The following is a 26,995-nucleotide window of genomic DNA, read 5'->3' as shown; positions in this document are numbered from 1 at the left end:
ATGAAGAGGTTGGGCTAGATGAACTTTTTTACGGTCACTTTCAGCTTGAAATCCTGACCCCAGTGAAATCTATGAGGGTATCCATCTCACACTTGTCTAACATACAAATAGGTTCACACCCATATGGATACATCCACAATCCAGGGCATAACAATCCATCTCCCAGCCTGGGTCCTTTCCAGACCCCTCCATCGAGAGTTTTGTTTTTTGTTTTTGTTTTTGTTGTCTCCGACTCTTTCTAGGTCTATGCTTTTCTCCCTCTCTTTCTTTCTGGGTCTCTATTTCACTCTTTCTCCCTTTCAAATGTCAGCGTTCCCTATAACTTTCTTCTTTCCCGGGTTTAAAACTTTGCAGCTCAGACTCAGATTCTGGGACAGTTTAATTGGCCACCTCCCCGCTCTCGGGGCTCCGCCCGTCATTCCCCCTCTACCCCCTCCCCTCCCCGCTCTTCCCTCCGCCCACGACTCCCACCCCGTGCCGCCACTGCAGCGAAGCCTACAGGGGCTGCGAGTGTGTGTTTGTGAGTGTGTGCGCGCGTGTGCGCGCGCGTGTGTGTGTAAGTGTGTGTGCTTGCGCTCCCGGCGCGGGGAGTGTCATAGCTCTGACCTCTGGCGGGAGCGGCGGTATCCGGGCGGTCGCGTCACTCACCAAGCAGGCGGCGGGGAGAGCGGGACTTGCTGCAGGCAGGGCAGCCGAGGCGCAGGGCATGGAACCGGCAAACCCGGTCTGAGAACGCCACCGCCAGCGGGCTCCGAGCGCGCCGCCGCCGCCGCCGCCGCCGCCGCGGCCCCAGTTCCGGGGCCGGCCAAACTTTTTCTTTCTCTTTTGCCCCCTCTACCAAGGTAAAGTCCCGTGCGCGGGATCCCCGCCCGAAGAAGCGGACGCGATAGCGGGCCGCGGAGGAGGGATGCCCCCGCCGCTGGGGTTGCGCGGCGCCTCTTTTTTTTTCCCCGGGCGCCGCGCTTCTGGCTGCAGAGCCCTCGGGGTGGGGGAGGGGGTCCGGGCTAGCTTCGGGGGGCTTCGCTCCTCGGGGGTAAAGGGGCCACTCAACTTCTCAACCTCCTGCCAAAACCAAGATGGGCTGGGAAGGCCGGCCCCGGGGAGGCTCCGTCTGGGTCCGGAGGCTGACTCTGCGGCAGATCTCATCTATGAGCCGCCGGTTTCCCCTGCCCCCGGGGTGGGTGCCCAGTTTCGCCTCCCTGCCCCGGGTCCCCTCGCTGAGTGCCGGTTCCTTCTCTCCTCTCTCCGCAGGCGGTTCACGAAGCGGGTGGATAGTCGGTGGCCGAGCCTGAGGCAAACTGGACGCGGCATGATGCGCCGAGTGTGGGAGGCGCTGGCGGCGCTGGCGGCCGTGGCGTGCCTGGTAGGAGCGGTGCGCGGGGGGCCGGGGCTCAGCATGTTCGCGGGCCAGGCCGCGCAGCCGGACCCCTGCTCCGACGAGAACGGGCACCCCCGCCGCTGCATCCCCGACTTCGTCAACTCGGCTTTCGGCAAGGACGTGAGGGTGTCCAGCACCTGCGGGAGACCCCCCGCCCGCTACTGCGTGGTGGCGGAGCGCGGGGAGGAGCGGCTGCGCTCTTGCCACCTCTGCAACGCTTCTGACCCCAAAAAGGCGCATCCGCCCACTTTCCTCACCGACCTAAACAACCCGCACAACTTGACCTGCTGGCAGTCCGAGAACTACCTGCAGTTCCCGCACAACGTGACGCTCACGCTTTCTCTGGGGAAGAAGTTTGAGGTGACCTACGTGAGCCTCCAGTTCTGCTCCCCGAGGCCCGAGTCCATGGCCATCTACAAGTCCATGGACTACGGGCGCACCTGGGTGCCCTTCCAGTTCTACTCCACGCAGTGCCGCAAGATGTATAACCGCCCCCACCGCGCGCCCATCACTAAGCAGAACGAGCAGGAGGCGGTCTGCACGGACTCGCACACGGACATGCGCCCGCTATCCGGGGGGCTGATCGCCTTCAGCACCTTGGACGGCCGGCCCTCCGCGCACGACTTCGATAACTCTCCAGTCTTGCAGGACTGGGTCACGGCCACGGACATCCGCGTGGCCTTCAACCGGCTGCACACCTTTGGCGACGAGAACGAAGATGACTCGGAGTTGGCACGGGACTCCTATTTCTACGCCGTGTCGGACCTGCAGGTGGGCGGCCGCTGCAAGTGCAACGGCCACGCGGCCCGCTGTGTGCGCGACCGCGACGACAGCCTGGTGTGCGACTGCAAGCACAACACGGCGGGTCCTGAGTGCGACCGCTGCAAGCCCTTCCATTACGACCGGCCCTGGCAGCGGGCCACGGCCCGGGAAGCCAACGAGTGCGTGGGTGAGTTGTGCGCCCAGCTGCTCCCCGTCGGGAGCCTGGGGCTCTGGCCTGGGTCAGGGTTGGGAGGGAAGCGGGGTGTCGGGTTACCTTAGATGCAAGAACCGACCGAGGGCATGAGGGGAGCATCCAGAGTGTGAGAAGCTGGAGAATTGGTACCGCGGGTGGGGACAGGGCTGCGCCCTCTGCCCTCTCCGGGGCAGGGGAATCATGTTCTAGGGAATGAACTGCGCGCTGGGTGCTAGAGCCGAGACACCTTGGTCCAGGTCCCAAGTTTCTGGTCCAAGAGACCCGTTCCCGCTCCCAGCCGGGGGGGGGGGGGGGGGGGGGGGGCTTTACCGTCGGAGCAATGAAGCGCAAGGTGGTAGAATTTATAGGTTAGAAGAAAGACTTCGGGACCAGAAGCCTGCAGACCAGGGTGTACCTCAAACTAGGGCCCTCAGGACACCAGAAAAGGAACTGAACAAATTTCACTGGAGCTTACTGTACGTGTGTGTACGGGCGCGCGGCCGCCAAGTTGTGAGTCTACTCCAAACCTCCAAGAAAACCAGGGTGAGAAATAATCATTGTCAGGCAAGAGTTCCACCCAAGGTATTATTCGGTAAATCCCGATCTTACCGAGCCCTCACTTACCCCAATAAATGCCTGTATGCTTTTACTACTTGGTTCTAAAGATCTGATAACAAAATACATCAGTATTTTTCAGTACTGACCTTCATTTGAGTAATGGGTTGAATACTCCCCTTTCTGGTAGGGGGTTGGGGGAAAATAAGTTCTAGGCCTCACTAAATTTTCCTTTGATTCCATTTGCCCCTTGAGAAATCAGAGATAGGTTGCAAATCCTTTGAATAATATACCAAGACAACATTTTAGTTCGGGGTTGGGTCTATACTTGATGGTGGATTAACTTTTAATTCATTGTTGGTTGGTCCATTTAAAAAAAACGAAATTTGTTTTGTTTGCAGTATGTTTATATTAAGGGAAGAAACATGATGAAATTCAGATTAATTACTGTCTACATAAGCAAAGTGCAGCAGAAGAGAGAGTTCAGGAATTAGTTTGAAAATTGAACTGGACCAAAAAAAAACTAACTCCGTCCTCCAAATAAACCAAAACACATAGAGTGTGGGAACTTACCTAGATCTGATATAGTCAAGGCCTAAACTTCTCACAGGAAAATCACAGTTGAAAAACTATGAGAAGAGAAATCTGGTCAAAGTTTGTGGTTGTAAAAACTTCGAGGCTAGCTTGAAGCTAAAACAAAGACTTTTTATAATGTCAGACTCAAATTGATATCCTGACTTCTACAGTTCCCTGTGAACATCCATGCCTCAATTTCCAAATCTGTAAAATGATAACATATAAGGTATATTTTAAGTTTTCCCTCCCTTATATTAAGTAGATTTAATCATTTAAAAATCACTGAATAAAAATTAAAGCCAGGGCTAAAAGTTATAAAACTATATATATCTTTACAATTTTTTTGTATTTTCTGTTTTTGAGACTCAGGTCTCCCATTATGTCTGTATTCTCTCAGACACACTGCAGAATTCTTCAGTCCTCATGAACACACGTTTAGGATCTGGTTTTGATTAATTGTGTCATGTCATTGTTGAATAGTTTGTGCTTTACTACTTGTAGACACAGTCATTTGAACAATCTCCTGGAAAAAAAAAAAAAGCCTGGAACATTCAAGTCAAGAGTTGAGATAGCTGGTTTTGAGGAAACTGCCTTCTTTAGTTTGCTGATTATCTATTTTGCACAGAATACACAACACTTTTGTCGTCTTGGGTATTCATTTTCTATTCCTTTAGTGGACAAAAACTAGAAAAGGTATCAAGTTCTTTGTCCATATTGCGTTCAGAGGTAATATCTATATATGTCCTGGGATCTTATTCAATCTGCTACTTCTTGAGATTTAGTCCTTCAGAAATGTATATCTATCTTCCTTCCTTCCTTCCTTCCTTCCTTCCTTCCTTCCTTCCTTCCTTCCTTCCTTCCTTCCTTCCTTCCTTCCTTCCTTTTCTCTCTTTCTTTCCTCCTTTCCTGGCATTGAGAGTGAAGGCATTGATGCTGTTTTGTCTTTCTAGAATCTCTTTATTGAAATTAATAATCCCATAGTTCTACCTTGTACAAAAATGTGGAAGATCATTTTGTCTTGTAATAGGCAGGGCTTCCACAGACAAAGTGAAGTGTGTAATTTAGACAAACTAACCTGACATTCGGGTAAAGTTTAACCCTTCTCTACTTACACTACTAAATGAGATTTGCCAAAGAATTCAATATGCTTTTTTTTTAATCCATGTAGAAACAATCTATATCTGAAGGAGGAGAGTAGCACTTTAAATAAATTCAATAATTTAAGGGGGGTTCTCATAAAAGCAATGCCTTCACACAGACTGGGTTGAATTTACTGACAAAATTGATCAGTCAGCTAATTAATTAAATTAGCCACAAATGAACCAAAAAAAGGTTAAGCAAAATAACTGATTATTTTGGTCCACATCACACCCAAAATCAGTTTGACTTTCTTTAAAAAAAAAAAAAAAAGCTTTTTTTGGTTTGTATCTGGGATAGATGCAGCTTGAAATATTCATTGAAGGTATTCTAATTTGATGGTTTTTTTCTCTCTAATTTTTAATAGTTAAAATAACTTCAAATCTTTACAATCATTTTGTGCCAATATGACTATCAAAGCAACATGTAATTTCTTTCAGGCAGTTTTCTGGAGATTAAAATCCAGTATTGAAGAGACTATAAATTCTTATTAATAGTAAAAATAACCTAGAATCTGGGTGATTGTTCCATCATCTTACAAAAATAATGTTAGTGCAATAATTTTCATAAGATTTGCAATTAAAGTTGAACTGTTTTACAGAAATGAAATCCCCCTAAACAATAAAACCTGTAATGAAGTTATGTGAAAGAATGAGAAAGTGACAGATGACTTCTTGAAGAAGCAATATCAAATCTTTACAATAGTAATTTTGTGTGCTATATATGTTTTCATCCTAATTTTGTTTTGTGAAACTAATTCATATTTTTTAAAAATACTCCATCGAATATATTTAAACCCTGAGCAAAAGGAATAGAAAAAAAATAGAATTTTAGAACCCATAGGGACATGAGACTTAAATATCCAGAAAACTATCTTGGTACAGATTAACCCTGATGTCTCTGCAGCTCATCTTTCCTTTATGGAAAAAATTCAAGCATGATTTTTAAGAGATTAAACATGTTCATCCTTGTGAATCAGAACAAAATAACACTAACATATTTTCAATATTTTTAAATGTGATCAGATAAGTCTTTTGAAATTGAACCACAGTATTTTTCATGGTGTTATAAAGTGCATGCTAGTTGCTGCCTTTTCTGCATTGTTTCAAGGTAGAAGTCTCTAAGGTATAAACATGTCTGTCCACTTGGAAAGGCAAGATTTATTTTAAATTCAATTTAGAATTTCTTCCCAGAAATAATTCAAAACAATGCAAAAGACAAGACTATGTATATATATAATGTTACAGTCCTGACAGCTCTCAGTGGAATAACTAAATACTCTCTTCCGCCCATATGTATCAGCGTGTTCTCATGCTTTTATACATGTGTGCATTTGCATTCATCCATACATGGTGGGGGTGTACATCCAAGGGGAAATGTATGAGCAGTTTTTCACCACCTGGGTTTCTGGGTTTTCCTTGCTTTCTTCTTCTAAGCATCTGAAGAACATATTGTGTTTCATAAATTATTGACATCACTTTTAATCAGTGTTCCCACTGATGTTGGAGGACCTGTGTTAGTATTTAGTGCCTGATGAAGCATGGTGCTTAATCTTACTATAGGGGTGTCAGCACGAGACCTTTCCAGTTTATTGCAGGACTGGCTTATGAAAACTTGTTCTGCCACTCATTCTAGGTCTTTGCACCATCCCAAATGTAATTTAAAACTTATATAAAAGATGGCTTAGGAAGGTGAGCTCCTTGCTGGGCCAGTGCTAGAGTCCATGGTAGTGAGGTACCTGCAATTTGATGCTCGAAGCAAGTTTCAATACAGCTTAGAATGAATCAGTACACTTTACAAATGATTGATCTACCCAAGAGTTCCCATGCTCTGTCTGTCCATTGATCTTCCTGGGAATGATACGTTTGAAATGTAAAGGAAAAAAATCACCAAAAATCTTTGCAAGAATGAGAAGAAAAAAAAATTAGTTAATGGCAATTATGGCTCCATTAATAATTTGATAGCTGGAACCTTAGAGATCACCTGATGGGTTTGTTTTTTTTAACCAGGGATCTTTGAACTTAAAATAAAAAAAAACACAACTGCATTCCAACATTAGTGGTTTCCTTGGTAATCCTGTGCATTTTTATTTTATTCATTTAGAATGATTATTCTAAGGATGGTTCTATAGACTTCAACCATTCACCAGACTGCCCAGAAAGTTTAAGGACTCCTTATTTTTAAGGAGGAAAATAGGTCAGAGAGAGTAATTTAGACCCTAGGACTCACAGTACTTTTTCTTGGTGTGTTTCTTTGTAGAAAGAGAGTAAAGAGAACCTGTCCACTCTATCAAGGATTGGTGTTGGATCCACAACTGATAACATATCAAATAGATAAGATATTGTATATTAGGTTTTAAGCTTTATCTTAGCTGTCAGTCTAAGCAAAAGACAGCCAGCCCCAAGGTAAGAAATGAAAGTGAGGGATTTGGGTATTTACCTGTGTACTCATTACTCAAAGTTATTGTTTATGGATAAGAGTTTTATTAGCTCTACTGATTTTACTCCTGCTTAGTTCTATAAAATTTCTTTGCTTCAAAGGAGATGAAACAGAGCTACAAATCAGAAAGCCCCAGCTGTTTCCCCCTTTTGGCCTAGTGATATGGTTGCCTGACTCTGCCCTCCAGCATCTTAGGGCTTCCAGGAAAGCCAAAATAAATGAGCAAATTAAAGGAGGCTAGGAAGGAGTTAAGAAGTGTGATGTAGTTAAAGAGAGGGGTTTGGTGGGAAATGGCATTTCTGAGTCCCTGGTGTGAAGCTAGTAAGTGCTGTTTAAATGTGTAAACAGTGTGGGTAGGTCATTTATCTCTGTAAGCCAGAGCAGCTGGAGCAAGCACCTCTGCTGGCATTCTCATTAGCACCTGGTGGGCAGGAACCTCCCAGCACTACCCAAATAACGTGGAAACATTAGTCCAAACAATGCACTAGGCTGCCAAAAGACCAAATGAGGCTACTTCCGACTTTACCCAATAAGTGAAAAGTTTGTTAGAGTAACCCTACTGGGGCTAGGCTCTCCTTTTTCAGGATAAGTTAAGCTTTCAGTTTGCCCTGCCCAGACTTCTCTCTGACCTTCTCATCTAGAAAAATGAGATCTTCAGAAAAGTATTTGAGAATTCATGTCCAGAGTAAATATTGGAAAGCAACATTTTGAAATTCAGATGTTCCCTGGAAGGAATCCCCTCTTCGCAACTCACAGCTGGTATCGATATTCCCTCCTTGGGGTGAGTTGTGCTTTTCATTAAGCAAATTTTTTGTCTTGGGATTAAACCAACATTGTAAACTTTTATGTTTACACTTCAAAAGTCCATAGGGTTGTTATCCCTGTTATCTTGATGGCTTCTACAGTGTCTGTTGTACACAATGGCTTCACTGTAATAAATTGCTCTCTGGGGACCTCAATTATAAAAGTCTTAGCTAGGGATATACAAGTACAAATACTTTGTGAGCAGTTCTTTTTCCTTCCCTTCCCTAAGCAATACTCATACCTTGACAGTCTGTACAACCTTCTATTGTGAAATCCGAGGGTTCTAAGTCTGAGATTCCCATTAATTAACTTGACTAGTCTCAAAATGGTCCATGATCTTTAGCAAAATATTTGGCCTGGTAAAGATTTAGAGGAAGAATTTCACCTAGAGGATTTCACTGACCAGTTTATAGAAGAGGAAGCCAAGGTTTAGAGACAAGAACTGTGACTCAGCCAGGGTAACACATCAAATATGCGGCAGAGCTTGGATTTCACCAAGGACTCTTGCCTCATTACTTAGTCCTCTGAATATTGCGCTGCTAGATGGCTAGAAAACTTGATAGAGAAACTCCTGGGATTAAAGCCCAGCATTCAGAGATGGAGTAAGGATGTATTGTTACAGAGCTAACCAGCAAGTTATAAAGAAAAGAAGCTGAAAACCACAAGGAATATATAGCATTGGGGGTTGCAAAAACCACTTATAATGTGGAGGGATAAAAATAGCTGTCAGTTTCACTAATCGTGGAAAAGTCTATTGATTATATATCAGTCCATTCAATTAACCCTATTTTAAAAAGCCCTAGAGCATGAACCATAAACCATGGACTTCTTGAAAGTGCTTAACAATTCAGGTCAAGCCTTGATATGGAAAACCTCAAGATACTGAAATGTATGCTGCTGTTTTGTATAGAACTTGAAATAAATGTCCTGAGATTTAGAAATCTTAGTCATAACGAGACATTTATTGTAAGAATATTTATTGTCAGAGTTAGTCTTGTGTAGTGCCATATAACCTCTAGGAACCCAGTATTTTAGTTGCATTGAATAGGAGGCCCACAGGACCTCTGTAACAGTTCTGTAGTCTTAATACAAAAAGTGTCCAAACTGTGGACTCCAAAATAATAGACTCTAATTTGCATCTGTTTAGCATGTAATTTACACGTTGTTCAGTCAGTGCCAGGCCCCATGGAAATCCTCTTGGCCCCAAGTACTTTGCTTTTGGTAATATTTCTCTCTTTTTTCCCCAATTCCCAGTCAAATCTTTATCCAGGTGAACTGTGTGACTATAAGCCCTTTATTGAGAAAGGATAAAGGCCCTGATAATGGTGTATCAAAAGTAAGTCATTGCCTCAGGCTGACTCTTCATTTTGTCCAATCCCCTCATTCTACAGATGATCTCAAAGTTACAAGTCTTATGACCCTTTGGCATCAGACCCTTTCCTTTCAGTTTGACATTAGGCAGCACTAAAAAATCCACATTTCTCTCAGAGGTGTTGTTATAAACCTTTTCTTTATTTTTTTTAGGGGTTTTTTTTTTTGCAAGGCAGATGGGGTTAAGTGGCTTGCCCAAGGCCGTACAGCTAGGTAATTATTTATTAAGTGTCTGAGACTGGATTTGAACCCAGGTACTCCTGACTCCAGAGCCGGTGCTTTATCCACTATGCCACCTAGCCACCCCTAAACCTTTTCTTTAAATGAAAGGGAAGAACTCATTAAAAGAGGGGAAAAATCATACTGGGTCCTTATTATAGTGGATTGAGTGCAAGACATGAGAAACAGAAAGACATGAGTTCAGACCTTGTATGACCATAGGCAAGCCTGTTTAACAGAACTAATACTTCTAATACTCTCCTCATAGAGTTTTTTGTGAGATGAGATACTATGCATTTCACTTTAAATATCTTAAAGTACAATATTATATGAGTGAAGACTTGGAATGGGGACAGGTCAGCATAGAATAGTGGACAAGAAGTTAGGAAGAATTGTCTGCTTCTGTACATGCTGTCTGTACTGGGAAAAGTCATTTAACTGGGCAAAGTTAGGTATCTCTGAAAGACCCAAAATTGCAATGAAGATCTTGATCAGCATGGAAAGAGGAAATCCCTACACTAATAAAATCAGAGGTCTTTTTTATGCATATAAATGTCATTTATTATTAATCGTATTATTATTATTATTACTATTACTATTAGGAGTGCTAGTAAGAAATAAAGATAGCTTGCTTGGATTTGGCATCAGAAGAAGGACCTAGTTTTGCTTCTCAGTTCTTTCACTTTCTCTTTGACTTTGGGCAAATTACTTTACTTTATTTGAGATTCATTTTCCTCATTTGAAGAATGAGAGGATAGGACAAGAGGATTCCTGAGATTTCTTTTAGGTCTTTGCTTCTGTTGGATCGTTGAAGATGCCATGGCCTCCATTGAATCTCACAAGGTGATTTGAGATGTGAATGGATCTCATTTTTTCAAGATGAAGAATCTAAGCATCTGAAGTGAAATCACTATTTTCTTTCCAAATATATCATATGGGTGATCTTTTAAATTAAAACACATCCTTGTCACTTCTCACTGATTCTGTTCACCCTCATTCCTTCCATAGAACCTTTCCTTATAGCAAATAAATTATAGTAGCTAAAAAGATATCAGTATTTGACTGTGTCTAAATATTAAAATGCTTCACAGTTGATTTCCTTTATAGTCTTTTCATCATAATGTAAATAGTTCCTTTGGTTCAACTGCTTTTTCTCCATCACAAAAATTCATGGTCCAGATAGACTGCTCTTCATATACAATTCCATTTTCTATTTGTGTCTTCTCTCTGCCTCTTTGAATGCCCACTTTAATTCAGAACTCAGGTTCAGCACCACCTCCTATATAAAGCCTTTGTGATCCTTTCTAGGAGTAGATAGGTGATGTAATGGACTTGTATTCAATATGAATTCAGATCTTCCCCAAATGCCAACTGGGTGACTCTGGGCAAGTCTTTCAACCTTTCTATATCCTAGTTTCCTTATTTGTAAAATGAAGAGGTTTAACTAGAGGACCTAGCCTCTAGATCTCTGCCTGCTCTAAATCCCTATTATCTACCTGTCAGTGCCTACCCCTCTGAAATTTCCTTGTATTTATATTGAAAATACACTTATTTATATGTGTATCTCCCCCACTCCAAAATATAAGCTCTTTGAAGATAAGAATTATTTAATTTTTGTTTTGCCTAGCTCACAGTAGATGCTTAATAAATAAATGATGATCAATTGGTCAGTTTTGTGATCCAAAGTTACCCTTGAATTCCATCTTATTTATAATATTTCTATTAAAATCCTTGTATTATATATATATCACAACTTCCTTAGCCATTCCCATGTTTTCCTTTTTATTGTCAGTTTAACAATCATCAACAAGCATAAATATTTCAATATACAAAGAGGATCATAAAAAGTAACTGTAAACTTCTGACAGAGATAGTTTTTAAAAATATACCTTTAATTTAAATCCAGCAAGTTAATAACAATTTTTTTCCTTGTCCAAGTCATTTTCATTACTTTTTGTTCTATGCCTGAAAAAAAAGTTTTTGGTATAGCTATCCCTACCCACTATCTGGAACTTGTCTTCCCCAGAGAAGGCTTCCCTAGGAACAAATAAGTTTAGTCAAGGCAAATAAATCAATAGTGGCTGTTTCTCATTCTACATCAACTCTCTCAGCCTAGTGTTATGAGGTATACTTTATCATTAGTTTTTTGAATCATATTTGGACATGGCATTAATCAGAATTCTGAATCCTTTCCAAGTAATTTTCCTTTACATTTTGGATTTGGTAAGTAGTTAAATTGGAAATATGCTTTCCTTTCAATTGCATACAATCACACACACACATACACACACATATGTATATGGGACTTTTTCTTCTGGACCAAATGTCTCTCTGTCTTTTTTCTTGCATTTATATTACCAGTGTGTAGCACATAGTCAGTAAGTGATTAATAAATACTGACTGGTATCACTATGCCAAAGAGTATATACAGAGTATGTAGAGTTTGGTGACTTGTGTACTATAACACCAAATTGTTTTCCAGAATGGTTAGAACTATTCACAGGTCTACCAACAGTGATGTGTATGAGTTGTTTTAATTTGCATTTTTATTATTAGTGATTTGTAGTACTTTTATGTTATTGTTAACAGTTTGCATTTATTCTTTTGAATATGGTCTAACAGGCAGAACCAAAATGGTAGTGTAGTAGGAAGCAATCCAACTGAGCTCCCATGGACAAAACTTCTTCAAACAGTCCTAGAAATATATCAGATCAAATCCTGCAGAGGAAATCTAGAAAAAAAAGTTAGTTATAAGTTATTTATTCATTCTAACTTGGCCTCAGGAGTCAGACTTATATCTGCAGAGACTAAAGAAAAGGTTGTCCAGGAGCATCTTACCAAAGAATGCTCCAGTGCTTAGTGCAAGAGATACATATCCCAGCACCCCAGACCATTCTGGGGCACCTCAGTGAATACAGTTGTGAATTGTCAGCTTTGTTATAAGCTACCAAGTTCTACTTCATAGATCCAAGGTGGACTGAGAGGGGGACCATTGGGGGAAGTGCAGGGTGGGAGGAATTCTCAAATAGTGAGGTGTTGCGTGATACACCGAGAAAGAAACATCTTCAGAAGCAAGCAATACCAATTTAGCTCAAACCACAGATGCAAAACAGGATTTCAATTCCATCATTTTGCTTAGCCAGCAGAGAAATAACCAAGACAGGAATCCCAGACTGAAGAGGAGCCTGCAGTTCTGTCACTCTGAATCAACAGAACTTTTCAGCTAATAGGAGTTGAGTCCTGCAGCAGTCTATTCTTCTACAGGTCCAAATCCAGGTAAGGAACTTATAGGGCCCAGACTTTGCCCTTGACTAGACCACTTTGGGAGTACTGAAACCTTGCAGTTCCCCAACCTGTCCTGGAGATACTGCAATAACACAGTATTCAATATCATATGAAAGCAACAGTAGGATCAGCCCAGACATTCTCTCCAGAAGCATAATAGAGCCCAAGCCTAATATTATATCCAAGGTCAGAATGTTGACTGGAAGAGTGGGCAAAAAAAGAATCATACCATAATAATCTGTCATGTTGGTAGGGGAAATAAGGAACAAAATGTAGAAGAGAATGACTCCAAAACAATACAAGCATTGCATGAGAGAAAAACAGTTTTTTGAGCACAAACTCAACAAGCATACCCAAAAGAAATGAAACAAAGGTTTAAAAATAGTTTAAATAAATAATAAATAAAATGATAGCACTTGAAAATTTTGGAAAGGAAATGAGGGCTATGGAAGAAAGTATTGGAAAGGGAATCAATAACTTGGAACAAGAAGTACAAAATCTTGCCCAAGCATTAAACTCATTTAAAATTTAAATGAATCAAATGGAAGCCAATTTCTCCATGAAACAGCAAGAAATATTAAAACAAACTCAAAATACAAAAAAAATAGGAGAGAAATGTAGGGTAACTCCTGACCAAAAAAAAACTTGACCTGGAAAACAGATGGAGAAGAAAAAATTTGAAACTATTTGAAAAATTTGAGACAATTTGAAAACCAGGATCTAAAATCAAACTCAAACATTAAATTTCAAGAAATCTTAAGAGAAAATTGCCTCTTAGAATCAAAGGTCAAAGTCAAAATAGAAAAACCCTTAATTAATCTCCTAAAAGACACCCCCTAAAATACCTAGAAACATCATAGTCAAAATCCAGAGTTCTCAGGTCAAAGGAAAAAAAGAAATACTGTAAGTACTCAGAAAGAAAAAATTCTAATACTTCAAGGACCACAGTCAGGATTGCATATCATTTAGCAGTCACCCCTATAAAGAAGTGGAGAAAGAACTTGGACTCCGGAAGGCAAGGGATATGGGTTTGCTGCCAAGAATAACTTACCCAGAAAAAAATAGCATAAAGCTATAGAATTGTAATGAAATAGAGGACTTACAAACATTTCCAGTAAAAGACCAGAGGTGTAGAGAAATATTGAATTCAAATTCAAGAGTGAAGAGAAACATAAAGAAAAAAAAATCCAAATGAACAAGATAAAAGAGTAAACAAGGACAAACTGCTTTGCATTCATATATGGGACAATAATAAATATGTCCCCTCTGAGCCCTAACATCATTAGGATCAGTGGAAGGAGTACTCAGATTAGGCCAGGGAGCAGTTCTATTCCTGTTGATTTTAAGAGAAGAATGGAAAGAAGGAAAGGGAAGAAGAATGGTTGGGGAAAATTATTTAATCAAAGTGTCCAAGTAGACATCTATGCAGATAATGAGGAGAGCATAGAGTCAGGAGCTGACTCATCAACTTGACTCTCTTCTGAACTATTTAAGGAAAAAAGAATATACTCATTCAGTTGGACAGAAAAAAGGAAATGAGGGAAAAGGCAGAAGTACAGGGGGGAATTAGGAGAAGAGCAAATTAAGGGAGAAATTACTCCTAAGCAAAATAAATTATAACTAAGAATGTAAAAATAATACTTAGCTCTTTCAAGTGACAAAGAAGGGGAATATTGGTAGTTCCCATAAACTGGGGAATAAATAAGCAAATCATTGCACAGAAATATGATAGAATACTCTTGTTCTATAAGAAATGAAAGGAATGCTTTCAGAGAAACTTGGGAAGACTTGGGTGATGTAATGTTGAATTAATCAGGAGATCAATTTATATAATGACAGCAATAAAGTAAATGCTAAAATCTTTGAAAAAGTTAGGAAATCATATCAGTTTAATAAACAAGCATATATCTAGAAGATTAATGTTGAAACATGCTATCCACTTCCTGATTGGAGAGATAAAGGACTGAGAGTGAAAAATGAAACCCATTTTTAAAAAATATGCCATAGGCCGGCTAGGTGGCATAGTGGATAAAGCACCGGCCCTGGAGTCAGGAGTACCTGGGTTCAAATCCGGTCTCAGACACTTAATAATTACCTAGCTGTGTGGCCTTGGGCAAGCCACTTAACCCTGTTTGCCTTGCAAAAAAAATATGCCATGTATAGAAATTTGTAGAAATATGTAAAAATTGACTATGTATACTTCTAATGAATTTTTTTCTACAGTTCTCAAGTTGGGTGGGCAAGATTTGCTGATTGAAAAGAATGTATTGACATTTTCTCCCTATCTCTTGAGGACTTACCCCTGTTCTTTTTTGTTAATTCTAACATATCAGACTCTTTTCACAGAAATTTCTACAATTTTTTCCAGAATTAACTGCTCATACTATTTACTTTGATTTTGATCATGCAAAAGCTTTTCACTTTTATATGAGTGAAATTGTATATTTTATTTTTTATGATCACCTTTATTTATTAAAAATACTTCCTTTAACCATAGTAAGTATTCATATTCCATTGTCTTATTTTTTAATTCATGCAATCTCTTATATTTGTGTGGAAATTTAGACCTTATTTTGGCATATGATAAGGTTCTAGTATAAACCTCATTTCTGCCAAATTGCTTTTGAGATATTTTTTCCCAGAAGATTGTGTTAAATAGAAAATTTACATATATATAAGCTGGTGTTCTTGGATTGTGAAATAACTGAATACTAATTTTACTTAAGTATTCTGTTCCACTTTTTAAAAAAACTAGTACCAACAAGCTGTGATAATCATTGTTTTGTAATGTAGATTGAAATTTGGTAATATCAGGCCTATTTATCCTGACTTTTTTCATAATTGACCTGAAAATTTTTATGTTTTGTTGTTATTGCTCTGTGTAGTTCTGTGAAGTTACTCCATTATAGTGTGATTAGTACAACACTAAACTTGGAAATTAATTTAGGTGTTATTATTTTTATCATATTATATGGCCCCATTATGAAGAATAGCTGTTAGAGCACCAACCCTGGAGTCAGGAGAACCTGAGTTCAAATTTGGCCTCAGACACTTAATAATTACCTAGCTGTGTGGCCTTGGGCAAGCCTATTTGCCTTGCAAAAAAACCTAAAAAAAAAAATAGCCATCACTGAAGTCATTTATCACTTAAGTTTTCTTTTGTTTTCAAAGAGATCGTTGTATAGTTATACAACAGGTCCTTAATGTGTCCTAGTAGGTTAAATCCCAACTATTTCATGCATTTTGTAGTTTATTTAGAATGGGATAGTTCTTCTATCTCCTCTTACAGAATAATGCGAATAATCCACAAAAAGATCGCTATTTTGTAGTTTTGTATCTAAACATTTTACTGGTTACCATTTGATTAGATTTTCCTAAAATTTCTATTTGTAGGAATAATTTTATTTATTGACTCTTTAGTATCCTTTAAATAAGCTGATAGAGCTACAAAAAAAATTATGCCTTTGCCTCATCTTTAACTAAGCTTAGTTTCCCAATTTCTTTCTCTTTTATTATTATATTGAGTATGACTCAAACAATATCAAAAAATAGAAATGATAGTAGGTGTCATTGCTTTAATCCTAATCTTGTTGGAAAGGCTTCCAGTATTTCTACTTCAAATGATGATTTCCTTTGTTATTTTTATTGTTCAATCATTTTAGTCATGTCCAACTCTTTGTGACCCCATTTGAGATTTTCCTGGCAAAGTAACTGGAGTGGTTTACCTTTTCCTTCTCCAATTTATTTTACATATGAGGAAGCTGAGGCAAATAGGGTTAAGTGAATTGTCCAGGGTCACAGAGCTAGTAAGTATCTGAGGCCAAATTTGAACTCTGGAAGATAAGTTTTTCTGACTCTAGATCCCATGCATATGATTCACTGTATCAAGTATACAAGTGTGTATGCAGGTATATCAGTTGTACTATTTATCAGTCCCTGGGATAAATCTGGTAAATAATAGTAAATAATATTTTTACTATATTTATATATATACTCTTTGCTAAAATTGAAATTGCTTACCTCAATATTTATTAATGATATTGATATCTAGATTTTTTTCTTTGCTTTATTTTTCCGGGTTTGAGTTTCAGACCACTTTTGTCTCATTGAAGGAGATTGATAGAATGTTTTCTATTTCTGTTTCTGCAGCTAATTTATGTTATGTGAGTTAATTATTCTTTGAATATTTGATAAAATATTCTGGATCTAGAATTTTTTTCCCTCTGGGAATCTATTTATGTTCTATTCAATTTCTGTTCTGTGATTGGGTTATTTTAAATTCTCTATTTATTGTTCTTTTGGATAGTTAATATTTCTGTAAGTATTGTTATATTGCATTTATACTTTCAGTTTTGAATTCTTCCAGTAGTTTTGAAAATATCTTGTATTTCCTCTTCATCTCTTGTGAATATCTACTTTCTATTTTTAATAATTTAGTTTTCCTCTCTTTTCAAAAGAATCAAATTGATGAATGACTTTTTTTAAAACTTGGTCTTAGTTTTAATTAATTTGTCAGTTTGATAGATTGTTACAAAAAAAGCCTCTACGCATGGTTATTTATTTATTTTTTTGCAAAGGAATTATACACAACTGAAAAGTAACTATGTTAATATTCCCAATCAGGAATCTCCAAATTTCTATCATATGTACTTTACTTAAAATTCTATTCAGGGACTTAATTTATTTCTTGGGTTTTTCTCTCCTTCAATTAGATTTCTCTAGTTCTGAAATAAGTACATTCAAGTCTTCAATAGGTTTTGTGGAGTTCTTTCTGTAGTTTTAATAGCTTTTCTCTGTAAAATATGGTTTTCCTTTTTTTTAACTTTTTTAACATGTCTATTTTTTCTCTTGACTAACCTCCCATGATAACCATTTCTTATCTTTCCCCTCAATTTAATTAAATATTAATCTTAAATGTTTTTCTTGTATATCATGTAATTTATGGCTTTATTTTCTCATCTATTTTTTGCAATTCTTTTATGGGTGAGGTCATCCCATTAACATTCATGTTTATATTTGTTAGATTTATTTCCCTTATCCACTTTATATAAGGAAATATGTGATATATAAAGAAAGGGAATGAAATCAACACTAGAAGTAGTTGGATTACTTTGATCTCAATCCTCTCTCATCTTCTTCATTCAGTTCAGGTTTCTTACACGTTCTTTCTTTCCTTTGGATCCATTGGATCCCTCCCACAGTCCTGAACAACCAAATTAAATTGGGTTAGGAATTGAAGTCACTTGGATGGAGAAGCTGAGGGTTGGGAGAGAGAAATCTCCCATAGTTTTCAATGGGACTATGAAAAAGGAGTATCAAGACTTTTTTAGCACTAGTTCAGCTCTCATGTATAAGGATTCAAAGTGTTAGGAGCCCTCCAGATATAGGGCAATTTTTATTATAACCTATAGAAAATGCATACGATACAAGAGATTCACTAGAGCTCAAAAACAGACACATAAATATGCATTATCTTCTCCTGGAAAGAAACATTTTATGGTTTCTTTCAGGGCATAACTTATTACTCTCATGACTCCCATAGACTCATAAGACTTATGGTACCAGCTTGGTAGTTTGGACTCCCCTTGGAAGAGGGAGTTCTTAAACAATTTCTTTCATGGATCTGCATTGTCTGAGTTATTTGCTGACTTTGCTAAGAAAGATGCTGCATAAGGACTATGAAGATTATTCTCTTCTTTTCTCTAGAAGAACGATTCAGTCCCCAAAATAACAAACTTGAAAACTGTTAAATTTGGAATCACCCATATTATAACTCCCAAAACAATTATTGCCCCCCTAAATCTACAATATCTTGCTTGAAGGCTAAATTCTGGGGTCACCATACCTATAGAAATTCCCCCCCCCAACACACACATCCCTTCTCAACACAGTAGTTATTACAAAAAAATGATCCATGAGCTATCTTTCTGGCTCACATGCAAATACATATTTATCTCTGTTATATGTTTCTGTGGTAAGTTACCATCTATTCCTCCATAGAGGAGATAATTGTATGGGTACAGGTTTCTATTCCACTATTGATCTATGCTCCACCCCTTGCCAAGTTCTCCCTCTTACATGCTGGTCTGTCTTCTCAAAATACAATATAGAGAAGGGAAAGGATGAAAGAGAGTGATCACAGAATGGTGCGACTGTACTCCTTCTACCATTCCTACTCAGTCTGTCATCTTAAAGGCATTCCTGATTATAGGAATTTTGTGTGTCTTATGAGCAAGGAACCACTGGACATGCCCACCTCCATGGTGTGCCTCAAATGCCTTCAAACTGTAGAAGCAAAAATTTTTAGGCATCTTCGCTTTCAAGATTGTCACAGGTATTAGTATATGTATGTGTGTATATTTATACATATAAACATTTGCAAGTATTGCTGCTTTACACTTTATAATATTCTAAAAAAAGAAAATTTCAGGATTAGGCAAAGATTCAATTTTAGGCTAAATGTGTCTATCAAAAATAACAAATGTAATTTCATGTGGTTACTCATGTTGAGTTACTCTAGAGAACCATTTCTCTAGTTCATTTAAGTAGATAAATCAAGGACTAGGTCTTGCCTAGTCTTGTTACCTCATTGACTACCTTTCAGGAGAAATAAATTCCTTTCTGGATTTTGACTTCATTTTCTCTTTAAAAATGGGTTCAGGGCCACTAGGTGGCACAGTGGATAGATAGAGCACTGCCCTGGAGTCAGGGGTAGCTGAGTTCAAATCTGGTCTCAGACACTTAATAAATAGCTAGCTGTGTGGCCTTGGGCAAGCCACTTAATCCCATTGCCTTGCAAAAAAAAGACCCTTAAAAATGGGTTCAGACTTTAAAAAGAATGTTTGAAAGTCTCAAAACAAGGACATTAAGTACTTAAGAGGTTTCCTATTCAAGCGGGTCCAAACATTTTAGAAAAAGAATATTAGAAATTTTGACTTCTAATTATTTACCAAAGATGGAATGGGACTTTAGTGTGATTTCACATTTTACCTTTGTGTGCTCTGCATAAAACCATCTGAAATACAATCTATGATCATTAATTTCCAAGATCTCATTTTGAACCTACTCATGTTGTTAAGGATGGTCATAATCAGTATCAAGATATGTTATTCTAGTTTGCTCATTATAAATATGGAGCTCTCCATATTTCACTTTGTTATAGTAGAAGTTGCAAAACAACAGAATGAGAACTATTCCAGATGTGTTAACAGTAGTGGCATGTTAGTGTTGGGGAATTGCCTTAAATATGTGACAGGTTGTGCTATTTGAGTACAGAAAGCAATGCACTGGGTAGAGACAAAAAACCTAGGGTTCAAATACCTTTAAATCTCTAGCCCTATGATCTCTGAAATACTCATCAGAATATTAGGTAGATTAATGAAGCTATCTGAAATCACAATGGTTCAGTTTAGAATCTAGAAGTTATAATTTTATTGGATAGCTTTCTAGTAGATGGTCTAATCTCCTTAGCCATAGTTATTATGAAATAAGTATTTGAAATTTTTATGCAGATTGTTACAATGTACCTATGGTTCTTCTGGTAATTTTTAACAAACTGCCTCTTGGGGGAGGAGGGAATTGTGTACATGATAAACTTTTGGGTTAAATGTGCATTATTAACATTTTCTTGATCACTTTCTTCAATCAAACCTTCCTTCATAGTGTTTGGCACATTAAAAATCACTATACCAATCAGATCTAGCAAAATTCTGGATATATCCATAACTTAACTTGAGAGTATACCACTTATTCTTTGTTCAGCACAAGTCTTATTATTTATTGTAACTATAACCTCATCTCTAATTTTTGTTTTGTTCACACAACAATTGGATGACTTTAAATGTCAGAAATTTACTCTTTCATTCCAAATACCTGTTTGCTTTTAAATTCCAGACATACATTTGAATAGCCTAGAATTTCTCAGGAATTTGATCTCCCAGAAATCTTGGAGAACTACTCAATCATCCATCTCAAAATCTCTGCATCTGAGCCTAGTTTCCCTCAAAGAAACTATAAATATGGAAGGTTTATTGTGAGTGACTGTACGCCTAAACTGAGAATGTGCAGGAATAATTCATGGTTATATGTCAAAAGGAATTACTGACTTTTTATCATCTAGATTGTTAGGCCAATATTGATGAAATGTGGCCTTCATGTATGTCCTGTAGCCCATTATTCAAGAAATCCAGAACACCAGAGTAGGTTCTGTTCTAGTCTCTCATTAATGAAGAAAAAGAGTTTTCATGTGGTTACTTAGTGAAGAAATTCAAGTCCTCCCAAACCTACTTGGTGCTCATTCCCTTGAACCTTTAGAGCTAAGGACAGCGGCTTTTTCTAATTGTACCAACTAGTAATCTCTTTCTGGGCTCTTGTGTACATTCCAGATTGAAACTCTAGTATTGACTTTGTCCCATAGGTATCTAATTAAATCCTGCTTATTGCTTTTATTGAGGTCTCATAGGTTCTAGTTAGGGTCTTGACTTGTTCCAATCAAATAATTATTCTAGAGAAATGAAAGAATTGGGAAACAACAGTGTTATAGAAAGAGTCATTTTTGTAATGCTCAGCATAGCATTTTCTTTTTTTTTAGGAGAAAATCTTCTTCATTACATTGTTGGTGGTACTGAAGGACATGTTACCAAATAAGTGTTGTGAGGTCATATCTGACTTTTTTTTAAATTAAAGATTTTGTTTCTTTTGAGTTTTACAATTTTCCCCCCATCTTACTTCCCTCCCCCACCCCCCACAGAAAGCAATTTGTCAGTCTTTACATTGTTTCCATGTTGTACATTGATTCAAATTGAGTGTGATGAGAGAGAAATCATATCCTTAAAGAAGAAACATAAAGTATAAGAGATAACAAGATCAGACAATAAGATACCAGAAACTCCACAGTTCTTTATCTGGATACAGATGATATTCTCCATTGCAGAAAGTCCCTAATAGTCCCTGATTGTGGCACTGATGAAATAAACGTGTTCATCAAGGTTAATCATCACCCCCATGTTGCTGTTAGCGTGTACAGTGTTTTTCTGGATCTGCTCATCTCAGCATCAGTTCATGCAAATCCCTCCAAGCTTCCCTGAATTCCCATGCCTCCTGATTTCTAATAGAGCAATAGTGTTCCATGACACACATATACCACAGTTTGCTAAGCCATTCCCCAATTGAAGGACATTTACTTGATTTCCAATTCTTTGCCACCACAAACAGGGCTGTTATGAATATTTTTGTACAAGTGATGTTTTTACCCTTTTGTATCATCTCTTCAGGGTATAGACCCAGTAGTGGTATTCAGCATAGCATTTTCTTTTTTTTTAGGTTTTTTGCAAGACAAACGGGGTTAAGTGGCTTGCCCAAGGCCACACAGCTAGGTAATTATTAAGTGTCTGAGGTCGAATTTGAACTCAGGTTCTCCTGACTCCAGGTCCAGTGCTGTATCCTCTGTGCCACCTAGCCTCCCCCCAGCACAGCATTTTCAACTGTTTGTTTTCATTTTCAACTTTATATTTCATAGTAAGAAAGCAATATGGTCTTCTCCAAAACATATCATCAATTCTAGCTTGTCTTACAAAATGCTATAATATAATATGAAGAATAATATGATAGTAAATGTCAATAATTTGTGTCCCATGGGGCAGCTAGGTGGCGCAGTGGATAGAGCACCGGCCCTGGAGTCAGGAGTACCTAGGTTCAAATCCGGTCTCAGACACTTAATAATTACCTAGCTGTGTGGCCTTGGGCAAGCCACTTAACCCCGTTTGCCTTACAAAAAACCTAAAAAAAAAAATAATTTGTGTCCCAATCACTACAGATATTTTTATTCCAGAATGCACACTTATAATCTCCTTTTTTAAAGAATAGATTTGCAGTCATTGATGTAAGGAAGTAACAGCTAAAAATCCATAGTGATAAGGGCTGCTTAAAATCTGGCTGCTTCAATTTAGGTAACAATAGACCTCACTTTACCAGTTAAGCCTTTCTCGGTTTCTTCCAGAAAAGCATTCATCAGGACTAGCTAAAAGGAATTAAAGTATATTCTTTTTTTTTCTTTTGCAAGGCAGTGCGGTTAAGTAGCTTGCCCAAGGCCACACAGCTAGGTAATTATTAAGTGTCTGAGGCCGGATTTGAACTCAGGTACTCCTGACTCCAGGGCCGGTGCTCTATCCACTGCGCCACCTAGACGCCCAAGTATATTCTTTATATCCTGAAAGTAGATGTTGCTTGTCCTTCATTCTTGAAGAAAACTATGACATGAGGGAGGTGATACCATGACTAATATGTGAATTGAATTTGAGTGAGAGAGTGCTGTGCTAAATCACCAGCCTCGCTTTCTCCTCTGGAGCCATCTTGAACACAGTGGCCAGATATGAATCAGGATGACTGGAGATGGCCCTGGATGCAAGGCAGTCAGGGTTAAATGACTTTGGTGAAGGTCATATAGCTAGTAAGTGTCAAGTGTCTGAGGTTAAATTTGAATTCAGGTCCTCCTAATTGCAGGGCCACCAAGCTGCCCTATCAATAGTAGGATCTACCAGAACATAGCATCTCTTTTATCTGGAGTGGAAAAATATTCTTTTTTTTAATTTGGGGAGAGGTTACTAGCATAATCATCTTGTCCTTTTACTTACAATTTCATAGGCTTGTCAATACAGGATTAAAAATTCCATCTTCATCATCAGTGTTGGTGTTCAACAAATTTGGTTATAAATGTATTTTTTTGACTGTTTTGTAGGGTAATCTTCAGTTTATCTTAGAAACATATATATATATATATATATATATATACTAAATCAAGATCATATTCATCAATAAATGTTTTTATAGGTATATAAACATATAGTACTATATACATATAGTACATTATATATTATATATGTACATGTGTACATGTATATGTGGTATATGTATACATTACAGGTGTATATATAGGTAGATCTCTTGGAATCTTTTTAGGATGAATTGAAGTTTACCCTACAAAGTAGCACACCCCCCACCCTTGCAAAAAAGAGGCTACTGAAAGAATATTAGAAATGATTTTTTAGTCATTAGAAGAAAATCAATGACTTTTTTAAAAAACCTCTTTGTCTTGATTTTTTTTCTGCACAGATTTTATTGTTAGCAGATGGTACAGCAATATTGCTGAAGTATAAGAGAAAATTTTAGAATTTATCAATCATCTTTTAAGCTCTAGCAAGTACCAGTATCTCTTCTCCCCTTTTTACTCATGTATATTTATATACTAAACATAGGAACAAAGGTTTGTTTTTTCCTCTTAAACATTTATTGAAATTTTGCAAAAATAAGAGTCAAAATAAATCCAATTCAAATATACATGCAGATATATCTATACAATTTTTATAAGAGAGATGAATCTATGGAAGATCAAAAACACTGATCCATAAACTTTCTCACTTTCTACAATGACAAGCTCTGTGCTAAGCTGGGGATTCAAAGAAAGGTTAAAAATATCCTTGCTCTGAAAAACATCATAATTTAATGGAGAGAGGGGATAAGACTGTACAAACAAATATGTATAAACAAGGTGTTTTCAGAATAAATTGGATCCCAGAGAAAGAGAGATGTACAATGTAAGAATAATGGAAATTTTTAAGGTTTTAAAGGATTTTTAAAAGCCAGAGCATATATTTCATCTTGAAGTTAATAGGGAAACACTGGAATTTGTGGCAAGGTTAGGCTCTAGCCTTTTGTCAACAATCTGTGCTTTAGGAAGGTCACTTTGGCAGCTGAGCAAAAGATGGATCAGGGTGTGTTGAGGAAAGGAGACCAGCCAACAGGTTGATGCCATAGTTTAGTTTTGAAGCTAATGAGGATCTGCATCAGGGTGTTGATAGGGACAGAAGGGAAGATAGAATTGAGAATTAACAGAATTTGGCAATTGATTGGATGTAAGGGGTGAGGGAAAGAGGGAGAAGTCTATGATGACACATATGTTGCAAGCTTGGGTGACAGAAAGGATGGTGCTATACTTCCAAAGTTACAGGAAGAAGGATCAATTTTTGGGAAAAGATAAGGAGTTTAGATTTGGATATGTTGAGTTCAAGATGTTTACATCAAATTTGAGATATTTAATAGATAATTGAAAGTGTGAGACTGAAGATATGGAGAAATTAAAGCTGGATAAATCAATCATATATAAATAAACCATTTGTGTAGAGATGCTGATTGAATCTATGGGAACTAATGAGATCATCTAGCACAATAGTTAGTAGGAGAAGAAGGCCCAGGATAGAACTTTGGGGATACCACAGGAAATTGTTTAAGCCAGTTATTCCTAGTGTAATGATTCCATCTATCTAATAGCTTTCAAGTTGACCTTTTATTCTAGTTGGACATAAAGATTCTGGAGTCCCAAATCCAATGATTGGAATCTCCTGAGGGAAACTGGCTTAGGCCTTATTGATAGCAATGGTTTGACCTAAGTCTCAACTTGAATAATTCCTATATTCTTTTTCTGCTGCACTGTCAGTTCTACAGTGGACCTATTGTATCAGCTTCTTGGGTCTTTTGTATATCTTTAAACATAGGGTCCCAGGACATAGAATTAGAGCTGGAAGAGGCATTAGAAGTCACTAAGTCTAATTTTGAAGTGAGGAAGCCCTGGGTTTTGAATCCTAGCTCAGAGAAATAAAGTGATGTGACATTGTCTGAGCTAGGAAAACATGGAATGACTTACAGGATCTGATCCTGAGCAAAGGGAACAGAGCCAAGAGAACAATGTACACATCAACAACATTATGAGATGAACAACCTTGATGGAAGCAACTCTTCTCGACAGTTCAGAGAGATAGGACAACTGTATTTGACTGGTAATGCTCTATATTTTCCCCAACCAGAGAAGAAAAACAAAACAAAATATACAGAAAAAAACCCACTCCTACCAAATCTGATGAACACTTTATAAAAATTATCTTCTATGTATCTCCTTTAATCCTAAATATTCCTCATGCCAAAAATTACTCATTTATAAATATGTTTAACAAAATATATATGTAAAATGCTAACCTGACTGTTCCCTCCTGAGGGGAGGGAGGTGGGAAGGAAAGGTGGAGGGAAATTTTGTAACTTAGAAATATGCATGTACAAATGGATGAAAATAAAAAAAATGGAGAAAAAACTAATATTTATGTGGCACTTATTATATGCCAGGCAATTTACAATTATTATTTCATCTGATCCTCACAATAATCCTGGGAGAAGGTAGATATTATTGTTATCCTTATTTTACAGTTGAAGAAACTGAAGTAAACAGAGGTTAAATAATTTGCCCAGGGTCACAGCTAGTAAGTATCAAATCCAAAACTTGAAACCTAGTCTTCAGGCTACAATATTGTCTAGTTTATCACACTTTTATGATCAATATTAGTATAGTACTAATATTAAACTGAATATTAATATTAAATGGATATTAAACTGAACTAATTTATAGCAGAATATTCAAAAGAAAATTTTTTGTCACTCTTGATCACCAAACAGGACACTTTTTAATAAAAAAAAAAAAGGCACTAGCAATTAGCAAAGGGAAATACTATGTGCTAGGCATTGTCCTAAGTATTTTTATAAATATCTCATTTGATCCTCCCAAAAAACCCTATGAGGTAGGTACTGCTTCCATTTTACAGTTGAGAAAACTGAGCTAGACAGAGGTGAAATTATTTGCCCTAGGTCACACAGTTATTAAGTATCATATTTCCCCATGTATAAGTCACTCCCATGTATAAGACACACTTTATTTTTAGGACTCAAAATTTTAGAAAACATATAACATAAAGTTATTGAACTCAGGTTTTATTCATCATAAAATTCAAAGACCTTCTACTTATAGCTTTCAGGCATCTTTTGGGAAAGTCTAGTGCATGTACATATGTGTAGTCCATTCTGTTTCATGAATCTGAAGCACCAATTGTGTCCTTTGAAATCAGTCACTTCTTTTTCTTCTTTTTCAATTCTTCTTGCCTCCTGCTGAATCATCTTTGTGGACACAGGAATTCCAATTGCCCTTTGCTCTTCAATCCATATCTTCAGTTCCCTCTCTAAATCAGGCCATTTTACTAACTCGCCTTTCATGTCCTTATTCTGCTGTGGTGTTTTCAGTCAGGTTTCCATTATTCAGTAGGGTTTCATCAGTATGATTTCCATCTTTTTTGAGTCATTTTGGGGCAGAACATGGCAAAATGTAACCTAACATACCACTCTGTTCACTGCACTATTTCATGCAGGTTCTTCACTTAATCCAGAACATCACTGAAGGAAGA

The 26,995-nt window shown here is 37.9% G+C and overlaps 1 protein-coding gene across 3 annotated transcripts in view; it reads left to right on the top strand.

The window, feature by feature from the left end:
- The first annotated feature begins 744 nt into the window (after nucleotides 1–744).
- The window catches only part of NTN1 (netrin 1), a 346,673-nt gene continuing 320,422 nt past the window's right edge, over nucleotides 745–26,995 (top strand). For 2 of the 3 annotated variants that reach the window (XM_074225608.1, XM_074225609.1), the window contains exons 1-2: nucleotides 745–842; nucleotides 1,252–2,327. In XM_074225608.1, coding sequence (XP_074081709.1) covers nucleotides 1,310–2,327 — 1,018 coding nt within the window. In that variant the 5' untranslated portion in view covers nucleotides 745–842; nucleotides 1,252–1,309. The remainder of the gene's footprint in view (nucleotides 843–1,251; nucleotides 2,328–26,995) is intronic. The other variant, XM_074225607.1, reaches the window with a different exon arrangement.

Source organism: Macrotis lagotis, chromosome 2, assembly GCF_037893015.1.
Source record: "Macrotis lagotis isolate mMagLag1 chromosome 2, bilby.v1.9.chrom.fasta, whole genome shotgun sequence".
NCBI classification, from domain to species: Eukaryota; Metazoa; Chordata; class Mammalia; order Peramelemorphia; family Peramelidae; genus Macrotis; species Macrotis lagotis.
Note: the sequence above shows the minus strand (reverse complement) of the source record. Positions and strands in the feature narration are given on the sequence as shown.